The sequence below is a fragment of the Ranitomeya variabilis genome, chromosome 1, assembly GCF_051348905.1.
Source record: "Ranitomeya variabilis isolate aRanVar5 chromosome 1, aRanVar5.hap1, whole genome shotgun sequence".
Taxonomy (NCBI): Eukaryota; Metazoa; Chordata; class Amphibia; order Anura; family Dendrobatidae; genus Ranitomeya; species Ranitomeya variabilis.
Window position 1 is genome coordinate 257,896,308 of NC_135232.1, and position 17,898 is coordinate 257,914,205.

The following is a 17,898-nucleotide window of genomic DNA, read 5'->3' on the forward strand; positions in this document are numbered from 1 at the left end:
GAGCTGCCAGCTCCATCCTCCTGTGACCCAATGCTCCGCCAAAACGGCGCCCCCACCTCCCCACCACAGCCAGACCCCATACATCCGGACTATAAGACGCACCCCCCATTTTCCTCTATATTTTGGGAGGAAAAAAGTGCATCTTATAGTCTGAAAAATAAGGCATTCCACAGCTTAACAGACATCATCCTCACTGTCCCCATTGGGACTCACAAGCTACACTCTCTACCAGAATGTCTGTGGAGTGTAGTAGGAAAGCAGAGAAGCATGAGCAAACCCAAGCAAACATGGAGAACATACAAACTACTTGATGATGTTGTCTTTAGTGGGATTTGAACCAAGCACCTACCGTTGCAGTGCTAACCACAGAGCCAATATGCTGCCCCTTTTACTGTGAACTACTGTGATGTTAACAGATGTCCACTTATTTGCATGTAGCACTATAGCACTATCTAGCTTTGGTGATTATGTGCCTTATATGGTTTTGCCCCCAAGGTTATCTTAGCATATCATGACGTCAAGCCCTTAGGTCTCACCTCTGCCTTTGGCATTTACATCTATTTTCGGCTGTAAATAGTTTGTGAGTGCAGCAACTTTCCCTCGTTTAGTGATACCCAACCAAGTTCCTCCTTCCTTCCCTGTCTCCATGTCCAAACCTGTAAGCAGGACACAAAAAGAAACCCTATGAATAGATATTGAGCATTCATTTCTCAAAGAGAGTGTTTTGTGCTGTTATTTGATTCATACTTACCACTAAGAATTTCATTATTGCTGCCCCAGAAATCAGCAGGTTTGGAAGGCCTGTGATAAAATTCATCCCTATTGGCTGCTAGGATGAGTCTAAAAAAAGATAAAACACAATGAATAGAAAGGAAAATAAAAACTTAAAAACGATGGTTAAGCTTTAAATCCATCTGCATTTCTCCAATACTGTGCCCTGGAGTTTAATAAATAATATGTATTATCCATACAAGTTGCGAGCCTGCTCAAATGTGAAAGCTTTCTGCTCCTAATTAGTAAATACACTGTATGCTCAATTATTAGGCACGTGACTATTTTGATCATATCATCATTTTTATGCATATTTTCTATTGCCAAGCTGTATAAACTTAAATTTGCTTATTGGATGAAGAAGATCAGGTGATGTTTAGTTGTGTAATGACGGAGAGTGTGGACTAAGGATATCAAAACTCAAGAATCAAAAGTGAAGCGATCAGGAAAACATTATCATCCAGTGCTGTCATATTCAAGAACTGCACCCTCATAGGGTGCCCAGAAGTACAAGGTGTTCATTGTTCAGACACTTGTCCAAAGTAAGAAAAGCTGAAACCCGACCAACACACAGATTTTTCAAAGGTTTTATGGACTGATGAGACACATGAGAGTGATTCTTGCCAGACCAGATGAATGGGCCTGTGGTTGGATCGGTAATGGCCACAGACCTTTCCTTTGACTCACACACCAGTGAGTTGGAGGCAGGGTACTGCTATGCGTTATTATTAAAATAATCTAGTTGGATCTTTTTGGGTTGAAGATCAGACTTAAAATCAACTGCCAAACCATTTTAACAGATGAATAAAAACAATTGAGAAAATGTATGTTTTTCATTTAGTTGTAAAATAATTGTGCACGCAAATAGTTGCTCAATAATTATACAATTATTTTTTAAAGAGAACCCGTCAGCACGATTTTGCAAGCTGACGTAAAGACATCTTTCTGAGATGTTGCTGACCAAAGATCTCAATTTATTGCAGACAAGCTGGGAAATCAATCTGAGCATACGCCATCCACATTAAGGCGCAAAATTTCAAGTGTATTATTTCACATAGTTATGTGCAGATTGTCTGAGATTTACAGCGGTGAACGCAATGATTAAAACAGGGTAAATCTACATTAGTATCTGCTTTGGCACTATTTCAGTGATCAAGGATTGTTGTAACGGAATTTCATTGTACTTTGTGATGGTATTTCAGTGACCACTCACATTATTTTTATAAGTAATATTTTGTCACATTGCAGTCATTTCATTCACAAGTTCATGTAAATAGATAGGTCCACCAGTACAGGAATCAGGCATATATCTGCATTTACAGCAAATTGCACCTGGTCTGCTCTGTGAGATATCAAGTAAGCAATAACCTGTAGGGCTTCAAGCTGGTTTTCTACATTACGCACGCATACATCACTCAGTTATTTTGCACTTTATCTATCAATGTTTTTATATGGCTTGATTTGGTTTTTTTTTGTATGCACAAGGAAGACTCTGCAAAAAATAATAGAAAACCTATTTTTATGTGCAATACAATAAACATAAAATTCTGAATTTGGAAACAGCAGATATATCAGATGATGTGCCATTCCAGTCACAACTAGCCAGTCAGAAGCCTCAGTAGTCAGGTAATAGAAGAACAGGACATAATTTTCAGTCCCTGACAGGCCACCTGCAATAGATCCATGGGGGGTGAGAGTAGCAGATCATAACTTGGTTTATTCTTTTAATAACATCTATGAAGTTTCTAAAATTGTTTTACATGTCAGAAAACCCATTTAATATCAGACAGACATGGAATTTGACAGCAGATTTTTGCCTTTAAAGCCCCACTCTAGCATGTGTTTTTTCAGAGCTAAAGTGGCGCTACTAATCTAAGTTCCTTGAGCCTAGACTTAAGGTACCTTCACAGTAAGCGACTTTACAACGATAACGATAGCGATCCTCGCTACCTCGGCATCGTTGGTAGCTGGAGAGCTGTCTGTGTGACAGCTCTCCAGCGACCACACAGCGACGCTGCAGCGATCGGCATCGTTGTCGATATCGCTGCAGCGTCGCTTAGTGTGAAGGTACCTTAAGTCCATGAGCACTAGATTGATGCTCTATTAGACTAAAGGTACCTTCACACTAAGCTGTTTGGTCGCTGGAGAGCTGTCACACAGACAGCTCTCCAGCGACCAACGATGCCGAAGTCCCCGGGTAACCAGGGTAAACATCGGGTTGCTAAGCGCAGGGCCGCACTTAGTAACCCGATGTTTACCCTGGTTACCAGTTGTAAAAAAACAAACACTACATACTTACATTCGCGTCCCCCGGCGTCCGCTTCCCTGCACTGTGTGAGCGCCGGCCCTAACAGCAGAGCGGTGACGTCACCGCTGTGCTTTGCTTTACGGCTGGCACTGACACATTCAGTGCAGGAAGCTCTGAGCAGCAGCGCGGACGCCGGGGGACGTGACAGACATCAGAGGGTGAGTATGTACTGTTTTTTTTTTTTACTTTTACAATGGTAACCAGGGTAAATATCGGGTTACTAAGCGCGGCCCTGCACTTAGTAACCCGATATTTACCCTGGTTACCATTGTAAAACATCGCTGGCATCGTTGCTTTTGCTGTCAAAGACGACGATACACGCCGATCTGACGACCAAATAAAGTTCTGAACTTTCAGCAACGACCAGCGATATCACAGCAGGATCCAGATCGCTGCTGCGTGTCAAACACAACGATATCGCTATCCAGGACGCTGCAACGTCACGGATCGTTGTCGTTATCGCTGCAAAGTCGTTTAGTGTGAAGGTACCTTTACAGTGGGTTGTGACTTCAGTGTTTGCTGGAGCGATCCAGCAGGTCACTAACTGCTGGAGACCAATAGGAGTGGCATTGGGAATAGCTGAAGACACTGGCTGATAAGTATAAGACTAGGGACAGGGAACTTAGACTAGTAGCACCACCCCAGTGCTGCAATTTAAAAAAAAATGCTTGTGTGGTACTTTAATCTGAGAGTACCATAACACCCTATGCATGATTCAAATGATGTGTTACTTTCTCAGCAACTTACTCTAGTTTCAATATAAATCAGTGTTTTTTCAGCAGATTATCACTGCTGGACTAGGTATCTTGCGCCAAGTAGTCCAGCTGATTGGTGTAACTCAGCTTCCACCACTGATTGGCAGCTTTCCATGTACACTGTACATTGTCAGGAAGCTGCCAATCATGGGTGTGGGCGGGGTATACACAGTTCCGCATTCTGACCACTGACACATGTACAGCAGAGAAAACAAGGATTCTATCAAACCTGCCCCAAGTATTTCTGTACCTGATGTTCACTAGAACCCAGCTCCCTCTCAATAATATACAATGGATTGAAGTGACAAGTTGTAGGAACACAAAAAAAATAATAAAATCAGGAACACTCTTTTGCTAAACTCTCTGGATCCAGTGCAGGCCACTCTGGTGGAAGCAATGACGTCCCGTTACTCAATCACCTGAACTCTTCTACCAATCACAGGTCTCAGTGATTGAGTAACGGGACTTCATTGCTTCCACCAGAGTGGCCAGAGAGATCATCCCTTGTTGCCATTAACATTATTTGCACGACCAGTTCTTACAGCTCTTAACCCCTTCATGACCGTGGGATTTTTCATTTTTCCGTGTTCGTTTTTCACTCCCCTCCTTCCCAGAGCCATAACTTTTTTATTTTTCCGTCAATTTGGCCATGTGAAGGCTTATTTTTTGCGGGACAAGTTGTACTTTTGAACGACATCATTGGTTTTACCATGTCGTGTACTAGAAAACGGGAAAAAAATTCCAAGTGCGGTGAAATTGCAAAACAAGTGCAATCCCACACTTGTTTTTTGCTTGGCTTTTTTGCTAGGTTCACTAAATGCTAAAACTGACCTGCCATTATGATTCTCCAGGTCAGTACGAGTTCATAGACACCTAACATGAACTAGGTTATTTTTTACCTAAGTGGTGAAAAAACTGACGTTTTTAATGATTCCAATTCGGTGCAGATACGATCTTTTGATCGCCCGTTATTGCATTTTAATGCAATGTCGCGGCGACCAAAAAAACGTAATTCTGGCGTTTCGATTTTTTTTCTCGTTACGCCGTTTAGCGATCAGGTTAATGCTTTTTTTTTATTGATAGATCGGGCGATTCTAAACGTGGCGATACCAAATATGTGTAGATTTGATTTTTTTTTTATTGATTTATTTTGATTGGGGCGAAAGGGGGGTGATTTAAACTTTTATATTTTTTTTATTTTTTTCACATTTTTTGTAACTTTTTTTTTAAACTTTTGCCATGCTTCAATAGCCTCCATGGGAGGCTACAAGCAGGCACCACTCGATCGGCTCTGCTACATAACAGCGATCATCAGATCGCTGCTATGCAGCAGAAATGCAGGTGTGCTGTGAGCGCCGACCACAGGGTGGCGCTTACAGCTGCCGGAGATCAGTAACCATAGAGGTCTCAAGGACCTCTATGGTTACCATTCTGAAGCATCGCCGACCTCCGATCATGTGACGGGGGTCGGCGATGACGTCATTTCCGGCCGCCCAGCCGGATGCGGTAGTTAAATGCCGCTGTCTGCGTTTAACAGCATCATTTAACTAGTTAATAGCGGCGGGTGAATCGCGATTTCACCCGCCGCTATTGCAGGCACATGTCAGCTGTTCAAAACAGCTGACATGTCCCGGCTTTGATGCGGGCTCACCGCGGAGCCCTGCATCAAAGCAGGGGAGCTGACATCGGACGTACTATCCCATCCGATGTCAGTAAGGGGTTAATGGAGAAATGGCCTGCAAACTTGGTGTTTCTCTGGAAAGAGAAAGTATTAGAAAATTAGTGATTGAAGAAGCCCTTAACCAAAAGGAAGATATTAAAAAGACTCAAGAGACGCTTTGTGTTTCTTAAAACGGATGCCTGCACACGTCACAGAGTGAACTATTTTGCTATCAACGTTCGATATGTTTGTGACAACAAAAAAATTGTTACTAAGACGCTGGCAGTAAAAGATACTTAAGCTCATCACAGCAGCCAGTTTCTACAGACCTTAGTGAAAAAAGTTCTGCAAGATTATGAATAGTGATGAGTGAGCACAACCCCTGGCAAAAATTATGGAATCACCGATCTTGGGGATGTTCATTCAGTTGTTTAATTTTGTAGACAAAAAGCAGATCACAGACATGGCACAAAACTAAAGTCATTTCAAATGGCAACTTTCTGGTTTTAAGAAACACTACAAGAAATCAAGAACAAAAAATGTGGTTGTCAGTAATGGTTACTTCTTTTAACCAAGCACAGGGGAAAAATTATGGAGTCACTCAATTCTGAGGAAAAAAGTATAGAATCAGAGAGGCCCTGCGCCTGCGCACTGCAGTACTTTGCTCTGGCCTCAACAGGGCAGACAAAGTACGCCTGCGCAGGAGCAGCGGCAGGAAGCAAAGAAGAGGACGACATCTTATGAAGATGGGAGGCGCTGAACCCGCACCGTGACACCCATCGGACCGGACTGCCCCGGGAAAGTCCCAGGGTGAATATAATCTAACTTGTTTTTCTTATCTTACAGGTTACATCGGGGGCTTATCTACAGCATTATAGAATGCTGTAGATAAGCCCCTGATGGCGGTGTCGGTGGCCTTAGCTTATAGGCCTAAAATAGGGCGACAGATTCCCTTTAAGTACCCTCTAATATTTACATGCATTATTATTGTTTACTTATTTACTTACTATACAGCATATGCTCAATTTGATTTTTCTTGACTTAAGTAATTTCAACCATTTTACCACAAACAAAACATTTCACAGGATAGATTTGTTCAACGCCTTTAATTAAACCTGACAATATATACTGTCATGATATGTACTTTTGCCCTGTCCTGTATTTGAATAATATGCCATTTGATGTATGTAACTGTTCTCTGGTTTCTATTAGCTGTAATTTATGTATTTTCTTGTGCTGGGAGTTCACCTGTAACAATATGTCTCCTTCCCCCAATACTTGCAGCCCTAAGCTATAATGTAATTAAGCTTTGTCAACACCACTAGTGAAAGAATAGCCATTCTTCCTCACAGCAGGTGGCTAGTCAAATATACACACTAGATAGACTAAGCGGAGCCGACCAGTCTAGAATCTTCTGGTGGACCCAACCATTGAATAGAAGGTGTGACCCCTACCCCCCTTCATGGGCGGATCCCAGGAGCTCAGACAATCCACTCTTATTTTTGAGATGAGATGTGAGTTGATCCTTGAAGGAGAAGGAGTGGGGATTCTTAGCTGAGGCAAGACCCCACGGCCATCTGGGACTGCGGAAGTGAACGGGGCGAGACTTGAGCTGAGGACATATCTCGTCGTTCGTGAGATTGTTTTGGGATCCCTTGGACTCGTGTGGACTATTGCTTTGTTAGCTGGCACAAGGATTATCGGGAGGTGCCCCCGAACCTGTTCCGTTGGACTAATTGTGGACTCTGTAGATCTACCTGCATGTGTTGTTCCAGCGTTCTTGATAATATATCTGTGGAATCATCCCTTGGCCTGTTGTCTGTTATGATCCTTAGTGGTTGAGGATCACAAATTACTCCAGCTAAGTAACAAACATAGGACAAGCTCTAGGGAGGTGGCAAACTGGACTGACCGCAAATCTGAACCTATCCAAACACACTAGAAGTAGCCGGTGAACGTGCCTAAAATTCCTAGACGTCTCGAGCCAGCCTGAGGAACTAACTACCCCTAGAGAGAAAGAAAAGACCTCTCTTGCATCCAGAGAAATATCCCCAAAGATATAGAAGCCCCCAACAGATAATAACGGTGAGGTAAGAGGAAGGCACATACACAGGGGTGAAAGCAGATTCAGCAAATGAGGCCCACTAATACTAGATAGCAGAAAATAGAAAAGGGAATCTATGCGGTCAGTAAAAAAAACCCTTACAAAATATCCACTCTGAGATTTCAAGAACCCCCACACCAACTAACGGTGTGGGGGGAGAAACTCAGTCCCCTAGAGCAACCAGCAAGCGAGGAAATCACATTTTAGCGAGCTGGACTAAAAACATAATGAACACTGATAATCAACAAATGATCAAACAAAAACTTAGCTTGTCTTGGAGAGACTGGGAGCAAGGTAGACACAAGGAATCTGAAGAGCACTGAATACATTGATAGCAGGCAAGGAACTGAGTCTCCAGGTGAGCTAAATAGGAAACCAACCAAGGATAACGAACCAGCTGATGCAGCCAACCTGCAGAAAGACAACACTACACAGTACCGCTTGTGACCACTAGAGGGAGCCCAAAAATAGAATTCACAACAGTACCCCCCCCCTTGAGGAGGGGTCACCGAACCCTCATCAAGACACCCAGGGCGATCAGGATGAGCCGCGTGGAAGGCACGAACCAAATCGGCCGCATGAACATCAGAGGCGACAACCCAGGAATTATCCTCCTGACCATAGCCCTTCCACTTAACTAAATACTGAAGCCTCCGTCTGGAAATACGAGAATCCAAAATCTTCTCCACCACGTACTCCAATTCGCCCTCAACCAGCACCGGAGCAGGAGGCTCAACAGAAGGAACCACAGGTACCACATACCTCCGCAACAAAGACCTATGGAACACATTATGAATAAGGATTTCCAAGATCTTATAAGGACCGATGAAGCGAGGCTTGAATTTAGGAGGAGACCTTCATAGGAACATACCGAGAAGACAGCCACACCAAATCCCCAACACGAAGTCGGGGACCCACACCGAGGCGGCGGTTGGCAAAGCGCTGAGCCTTCTCCTGTGACAACCTCAAATTGTCCACCACATGGTTCCAAATCTGCTGCAACCTATCCACCACAGAATCCACCCCAGGACAGTCAGAAGGCTCAACCTGACCCGAGGAAAAACGAGGATGGAAACCAGAATTGCAGAAAAAAGGCGAAACCAAAGTAGCAGAACTAGCCCGATTATTAAGGGCAAACTCGGCCAATGGCAAAAAAGTCACCCAATCATCCTGATCAGCAGAAACAAAACATCTCAAATAAGTTTCCAATGTCTGATTAGTTCGCTCGGTTTGGCCATTAGTCTGAGGATGGAAGGCCGACGAAAAAGACAAATCAATGCCCATCTTAGCACAAAAAGTCCGCCAAAACCTGGACACAAACTGGGATCCTCTATCAGACACAATATTCTCAGGAATGCCATGCAAGCGAACCACATTCTGAAAAAATAGAGGAACCAAATCGGAGGAAGAAGGCAACTTAGGCAAGGGCACCAAATGGACCATCTTGGAAAAACGATAACACACCACCCAGATGACAGACATTCTCTGAGAGACTGGAAGATCCGAAATAAAATCCATGGAAATGTGCGTCCAAGGCCTTTTCGGAACAGGCAAAGGCAAAAGCAAACCGCTGGCACGAGAACAGCAAGGCTTAGCCCGAGCACAAATCCCACAAGACTGCACAAAGGAACGCACATCCCGCGACAAGGAAGGCCACCAGAAGGACCTAGCCACCAAATCTCTGGTACCAAAAATCCCAGGATGACCCGCCAACACCGAAGAATGAACCTCGGAAATAACTCTGCTGGTCCATCTATCCGGGACAAACAGTCTCTCTGGTGGACAACGGTCAGGTCTATCCGCCTGAAATTTCTGCAGCACTCGTCGCAAATCTGGGAAAATGGCAGACAAAATCACTCCCTCTCTGAGAATACCAGCCGGCTCAGAAACTCCCGGAGAGTCAGGCACAAAACTCCTAGAAAGTGCATCAGCTTTCACGTTCTTCGAACCAGGCAGGTATGAGACCACGAAGTTGAAACGGGAGAAAAACAACGACCAACGAGCCTGTCTAGGATTCAGGCGCTTGGCAGATTCAAGGTAAATCAGATTTTTGTGATCAGTCAAGACCACCACACGATGTTTAGCTCCTTCGAGCCAATGTCGCCACTCCTCAAATGCCCACTTCATAGCCAACAACTCCCGATTACCAACATCATAATTCCGCTCGGCAGGCGAAAACTTTCTAGAAAAGAAAGCACATGGCTTCATCACAGAGCCATCAGAGCTTCTCTGCGACAAAACAGCCCCTGCTCCAATCTCAGAAGCATCAACCTCGACCTGGAAGGGGAGAGAGACATCTGGCTGACATAAGACTGGAGCTGAAGAAAACCGGTGCTTCAGCTCCCGAAAGGCCTCCACGGCCGCAGGAGACCAATTAGTAACATCAGAATCCTTCTTGGTCAAATCCGTCAAAGGTTTAACCACGCTAGAAAAATTAGCGATGAAACGACGGTAAAAATTAGCAAAACCCAAGAACTTCTGAAGACTCTTAACAGACGTGGGCTGAGTCCAGTCATGAATAGCCTGGACCTTGACTGGGTCCATCTCCACAGTAGAAGGAGAAAAAATAAAACCCAAAAAGGAGACCTTCTGTACTCCGAAGAGGCATTTTGAGCCCTTCACAAATAAAGCATTAGCACGCAGGACCTGAAACACCATCCTGACCTGCTTCACATGGGACTCCCAATCATCAGAAAAGACCAAAATGTCATCCAGATAAACAATCATAAATTTATCCAGATATTCTCGGAAGATGTCATGCATGAAGGACTGAAACACAGAAGGAGCATTAGAGAGTCCAAAAGGCATCACTAAGTACTCAAAATGGCCTTCGGGTGTATTAAATGCTGTTTTTCATTCATCTCCCTGCTTAATGCGCACAAGGTTATACGCACCACGGAGATCTATCTTGGTGAACCAACTGGCACCCTTAATCCGAGCAAACAAATCAGACAATAGTGGCAAAGGATACTGAAATTTGACTGTGATTTTATTCAGAAGACGATAATCTATACAAGGTCTCAAAGAACCGTCCTTCTTGGCCACAAAAAAAAAATCTGCACCAAGAGGGGAAGAGGATGGGCGAATATGTCCCTTCTCCAGAGACTCCTTTATATAACTCCGCATCGCGGCATGCTCTGGTATAGACAAATTAAAAAGTCGTGCCTTAGGGAATTTACTACCAGGAATTAAATTTATAGCACAGTCACAATCCCTATGAGGAGGCAGGGCACAGGACCTGGGCTCATCAAATACATCCTGGTAGTCAGACAAAAACTCAGGGACCTCAGAAGGAGTGGAAGAAGCAATAGACACCAACGGAGTATCGCCATGAATTCCCTGACAACCCCAACTTGACACAGACATAGCTTTCCAATCTAAAACTGGATTATGAGCTTGCAGCCATGGCAGACCCAAAACGACAACATCATGCAAATTATGCAGAATGAGAAAGCGAATCACCTCCTGATGTACGGGAGTCATGCACATGGTCATTTGCTTCCAATACTGAGGCTTATTCTCAGCCAATGGCGTAGCATCAATTCCCCTCAGAGGAATAGGAAATTCCAAAGGCTCCAGGACAAAACCACAGCGCCTGGCAAATGACAAATCCATCAGATTCAGGGCAGCACCCGAATCCACAAAAGCCATAACCGGGTAGGACGACAAAGAACAAATCAAAGTAACAGACAAAATAAATTTAGGCTGTATAGTACCAATAGTGACAGGTTTAGATTTATTTTTTAAGCGTTTAGAGCATGCTGAGATAACATGAGTAGAATCACCACAGTAAAAGCACAACCCATTTTGACGTCTATGACTTTGTCGCTCAATTCTGGTCAGAGTTCGGTCACATTGCATAGACTCAGGTCTCTGTTCGGAAAATACCGCCAAAGGATGAGCAGATTTGCGCTCCCGCAAACGCCGATCAACCTGAATGGCTAAAGCCATAGAATCACTCAGACTTGCAGGGGTGGGAAACCCCACCATAACATTCTTAACGGCCTCAGAAAGACCTTCTCTGAAATTTGCAGCCAGGGCACACTCATTCCATTGAGTAAGCACCGACCATTTCCGAAATTTTTGACAATACACCTCTGCTTCATCCTGATCCTGAGAGATAGCCAGCAACGCTTTTTCTGCCTGATTCTCAAGATTAGGCTCCTCATAAAGCAGTCCAAGAGCCAGAAAAAATGCATCTACATTAAGCAATACAGGATCTCCTGGCGCCAGAGAGAAAGCCCAATCTTGAGGCTCGCCGCGCAACAAGGAGATAACAATTTTAACTTGCTGAGCGGAATCACCAGAGGAACGAGGTCTCAGAGATAGAAATAACTTACAATTATTCTTAAAATTTAGAAACCTAGATCTATCTCCAGAAAACAACTCGGGAATGGGTATCCTTGGTTCTGACATAGGGCTATGAATAACAAAATCCTGAATACTTTGCACCCGTGCAGTAAGATGATCCACACTAGAAGTCAGAGTCTGAACATTCATGTCTGCAGCTGAGCTCAAAACCACCCAGAGTTCAAGGGGATGAAAGAAGCTAAACAGACTGCAGCAAAGGAAAAGCGAGAGGAAAAAAAAAAAATGTACTCAGGTCTTCTTTTTATCCCACTTCTGCGATGCATTAAACACTTTTTGGCCTGCTATACTGTTATGATCCTTAGTGGTTGAGGATCACAAATTACTCCAGCTAAGTAACAAACATAGGACAAGCTCTAGGGAGGTGGCAAACTGGACTGACCGCAAATCTGAACCTATCCAAACACACTAGAAGTAGCCGGTGAACGTGCCTAAAAATCCTAGACGTCTCGAGCCAGCCTGTTATGATCCCTAGTGGCTGAGGATCACAAATAGATCAGCAAGTGATTAAACTAAGGACGAGCTCTAGGGAGATGGTAACTGGACTGATCGCAAATCTGAACCTATCCAAAACAACTAGAGGTAGCCGGTGAACGTGCCTAAAAAATTCCTAGACGTCTCGAGCCAGCCTGAGGAACTAGCTACCCCTAAAGAGAAAGAAAGACCTCGCTTGCCTCCAGAGAAATAATCCCCAAAGATATAGAAGCCCCCAACAAATATTAACGGTGAAGTAAGAAGAAGGCACATACATAGGGATGAAATCAGATTCAGCAAAAGAGGCCCACTAGTACTAGAAAGCAGAAAATAGAGCAGGGGTCTATGCGATCAATAAAAAACCCTTACAAAATATCCATGCTGAGATTTCAAGAACCCACACACCAACTAACGGTGTGTGGGGAGAAACTCAGCCCACTAGAGCAACCAGCAAGCGAGGGAATTACATTTTAGCAAGCTGGAACAGAAAACATGATAAACACTGCTGATCAAAAAATGAGCAAACAAAACTTAGCTTATCCTGGATGGACTGGGAGCAAGGTAGTCATAAGGAATCTGAGTAGCACTGATTACATCGACAGCCGGCAACAAGTGGAAGTAAAACAGAGCTATATAGGAACCTCCCAGAGGATAACGAACCAGCTGATAGCCAGAGACCAGCAGGATAACAGACAAAGCCACCAGGGGGAGCCCAAAGCAAAAGTCACACCATACCACCAGTGACCACAAGAGGGAGCCTGAACACAGAGTTCACAACACCAGCCTGAGGAACTAACTACCCCTAGAGAGAAAGAAAAGACCTCTCTTGCCTCCAGAGAAATATTCCCAAAGATATAGAAGCCCCCAACAGATAATAACGGTGAGGTAAGAGGAAGGCACATACACAGGGGTGAAAGCAGATTCAGCAAATGAGGCCCACTAATACTAGATAGCAGAAAATAGAAAAGGGAATCTATGCGGTCAGTAAAAAAAACCCTTACAAAATATCCACTCTGAGATTTCAAGAACCCCCACACCAGCTAACGGTGTGGGGGGAGAAACTCAGTCCCCTAGAGCAACCAGCAAGCAAGGAAATCACATTTTAGCGAGCTGGACTAAAAACATAATGAACACTGATAATCAAAAAATGATCAAACAAAAACTTAGCTTGTCTTGGAGAGACTGGGAGCAAGGTAGACTGTTATGATCCCAATGGCAGAGGATCTCTGATATTCCGGCAAGATAGCAAAAATATAAATACTGCTCTAGGGAGGTGGAAACTGGACTAACCGCATACCTGATCCTGACACAAACAACTAAAAGTAGCCGGTGAACGTGCCTACGTTGGTTCTAGACGTCTCGAGCCAGCCGGAGAACTGACTACCCCTAGAGGGAAAAAATAAGACCTCGCTTGCCTCCAGAGAAATTGAACCCCAAAGATATAGAAAGCCCCCAACAAATAATAACAGTGAGGCAAGAGGAAAACACAAACGTAGAGATGAACTAGATTCAGCAAAGTGAGGCCCAATAGTCTAGATAGCAGAAAATAGATAGTGGACTATGCGGTTAGCAGAAAACCCTACAAAACATCCACGCTGAACATTCAAGAACCCCCACACTGACTGACGGTGTGGAGGGAGAATATCAGCCCCCTAGAGCTTCCAGCGAGTCAAAAATCAAATGTAAAGCAAGCTGGACAAAAACACTGAATAATGCAAACGATCCAAATTGTACAAAACAGACTTAGCTTTTCTTGTATGAGGCAGACTGAAAGGAATCCGGAGGAGACCAAATAGGTCTGGATACAACGATGCCAGGCAAGAGACTGAGTCCAGAGGAGACTCAAATAGGAAACACCCGCTGCTTAACGACACAGCTGGAGCTCAGGCCTGCAACAAGACATACCTAACACAATACCGTTAGTGACCACCAGAGGGAGCCCAGAAACACAGTTCACAACAGTAGACACAAGGAATCTGAAGAGCACTGAATACATTGATAGCAGGCAAGGAACTGAGTCTCCAGGTGAGCTAAATAGGAAACCAACCAAGGATAACGAACCAGCTGATGCAGCCAACCTGCAGAAAGACAACACTACACAGTACCGCTTGTGACCACTAGAGGGAGCCCAAAAATAGAATTCACAACAGTTGTCCCTTCTTGCTCTGCCGTACACCCTGTCACATATACTTCAACTACTTTTCAGATGTTTAATTTTAATTAAAAAAAAAGGAACATACAGAGCCCAAGTCACGAAGATTTGGTCACTGTCCAAATATTTCTGGACCTAACTGTATCCTACTTGCCCTTTAACCCCTTCACTTCAAAGCCTGCTTTCACCTTCCTGACCAGGCAAATGTTTTTCAATTCTGACCACTGTCACTTTATAAAGTCATAACTCTGGAACGCTTCAATAGATTGAGATTTTTTTTTGTGTGATATATTGTACTTCGTGATAATGGTAAAATTTCTTTGATATGTCTTACTTTTATTTGTGACAAAAATGGGAAATTTGGCGATAAGTTTTTACAGTTGGCGATAAGTTTTTACAGTTGGCAATTTTCAAACTTTTAAATTTTTATGCCCTTAATCAGAAAGATATATCACACAAAATAATTAATAAATAACATTTTCTACATGTCTTCTTTACATCAGCTCAATTTGAGACAATTTTTTTTGTTAGGAAATTACAAGGGCTAAAAGTAGACCAGCAATTTCTCATTTTTACAACAAAATTTACAAAACTATTTTAATTTTTAACTGACTTTGAGGGTCCTATATCACAGGAAATACACAAAAGTGACACCATTCTAAAAACTGAAGCCCTCAAGGTGCTCAAAACCACATTCAAGAAGTTGGATAACCCTCCAGGTGCTTCACATGAATTAATGAAATGTGGAAGGAAAAATATAAACTAACTTTTTCCCAAACATTTTAATTATAACCCAATTTTTTTACTTCATAAGGCTAACAGAAGAAAATAGACCATACAATTTGTTTTGCAATTTGTCCTGAGCATGCTGATACCCCATATGTGGGGGAAAATCTACTGTCTGGATGCACGACAGTGCTTTGGAAGGGAAGGAGCACATATTTTACTTTTTGAATGCAAAATTTGCAGGCATAATAAGCAGATGCAATGTCGCATTTGGAGATCCCCTGATGTGCCTAACCAGTGGAAACCCCCACAAGTGACACCATTTTGGAAACTAGACCCCTTATCTAGATGTGTGGTGAGCACCATGAGAACCCAGGTGCTTCACAGTGTATAACATTGATCCGGGAAAATAAAAAAAATAAATCACATTTTTCCTCACAAAAATGTTTAACCCCAAATTTTGTATTTTCACACAGGTAACAGGAGAAAATGGACATCAATATTTGTAGTGAAATTTCTCATGAGTTCACCGATTTGGAGATATGTGGTAGAAAACTACTTTTGAAGCACATTGCAAACCTCAGAAGGGAAGGAGCACCATATTACAGTACAGATTTTGATGCACTGGTTTGAGGGTGCCATGTCACATTGGCATAGCCTCTGAGGATCCAGAATAGCAGAACACCCAATAAGTGACCCCATTTTACAAACTAAAGCTCTCAATTAATTTACCTAGAGGCACAGTGATCATATTGACACCACAGGTTTGACACAGAATTTTATACCATTGGGCAGAAAAAATAATTTCCTTTTTTGCCATCAAAATTTTGTGTTAGCCCCAAATGTTACATTTTCATACTGGGGAATAGGTAAAAAAATGTGGCTGTACAGTACTGCTTAGCCATATGGTGAGAATCGGACGGAGCGCTATTTTCCTCCTGGAGAGCAGATTTTCCCAGAATAGTTTGTGGACTCCATATGAAGAGCATCTAAGTGCTAGAAAAGCTGAATCCCCTCTCAAGTGACCTCATTTTGGAAATTATACTCCTTGTGGAATTTACTTACAGGTGTAGTGAGGATTTTTGCTCCCGGGGTGCTTTCCAGAAACAAGCAGCAGTGGATGTAGCTGAGTGAAAATTGCAAACAAACTACCATTGTAGTGACCTCTATGTTGACGTGACTAGTACGTCGTGCCCAGCTGATGCTTCTGGACACATACACCCGTAAATTAGGTGGGCTCATCACTACAGAAATGCCAAACATGTGGGCGCTATATGTGGGTTAGACACACTGGGGCTCAGAAAGGGGGGCACTTAGATTTGGGAACACAGAATTTACTGAATTTCTTTTGAGGGACAAGGAGCCCTTTTACTTTTCCAGAGCCTTTGTGCTACCAGAATTGTGAAAGCCCCCAATATTTTTGTTAACAGATGACAGACTTAATGAATCTGCTGAGGTAAAGTTGAGCTCTGATTGGTTGCTATGGAGAACTAGAACAGTCTTACTATGAGAGGCAGTCACACATTTTCTGCTTCATATATATTTAGATTCACCTATTAGATCTCTGGTCAGTGTGAGGTGATTACTAAGCGTCAGAATACTAAGGACTGTTTTTTATAAATGCCACCCAAAAATATGAGCATCTATTCGGCAAGTTAATCCAAAAGATAAGAAGCAAAACTGTCTCAAACAGCTGAGACAAGTGAACAATGCAAGTCTCCGCTTGAAAGGAAACTGATCAGACAGGCCAAATCAAAGGCAGCTGAAAACCTGAACAACGGGAACATCATTTTTAGGAGAAACGGATGAGACAGGCTGAATCAAGGGATGCGGAAACATCTAAACAAAAGCATGAACGTCTTCAAAATGACCGCATACGACATATGCAACTTATGCAAACATGTAGGGAGCCTGACTTGAGTTTGGAAGCATTTCACTACGGCACAGTCATAATATGCAAAATTGATGTAATATACGCACTCTACTTTGCAAGCTCCAAGGAGGGTATCCCTAAAAATCTTTTCATATCTGCACTTGAAAATAAAACAAAACATGCTTACCAAAAAGCACTACAATAGACAGCTGTGTACCTGTAAATCAGTGTTACACCTTTTGTCCGTTAATCACTGATAGGTTTCACTGAGGGGAGGTGGGGGAAGGTTTGCACTATGCTGCCCCCTCTGATTTTTTTATGTTTTTGTGAAAGGAGAGTTAGGCTATGTGCACACGTTGCGTTTTATCCGTGTTTTTTTTTTTATATGAAAACACTTAAACGCTTACTAAACGCATCCCATTATTTTTAATGGAATTATGCATTGTTGTGCCCATGCTGCGTTTTTTTCCGAAAAAAAACACAACATGTTCATTAATTTTGCGGAATTTCGGCGATTTTGCCGCTATATAATTGTATTGGGACGCTCCAGAAAAAATGCGAAAGAAAAACGAGAGAAACAAACGCGAAAAAAACAAGCTGATTTCTGCGGTTTTGATCAGGAAAATTCTGCAAACATTCTGCAACGTGGGCACATAGCCTAAATGTTAATATTTAATTAAATTAAATCGCCTCAGTGTTAAGACAAA

At 43.0% G+C, this 17,898-nt stretch overlaps 1 protein-coding gene across 2 annotated transcripts in view; it reads right to left on the bottom strand.

Annotated features, from left to right (window-relative positions):
• TANGO2 (transport and golgi organization 2 homolog) overlaps window positions 1-17,898 on the bottom strand; it is a 366,375-nt gene that overhangs the window by 171,028 nt on the left and 177,449 nt on the right. For both annotated transcript variants that reach the window (XM_077293385.1, XM_077293384.1), the window contains exons 3-4: window positions 752-840; window positions 537-656 (exon numbers count right to left, since the gene is read on the bottom strand). In XM_077293385.1, coding sequence (XP_077149500.1) covers window positions 537-656; window positions 752-840 — 209 coding nt within the window. The remainder of the gene's footprint in view (window positions 1-536; window positions 657-751; window positions 841-17,898) is intronic.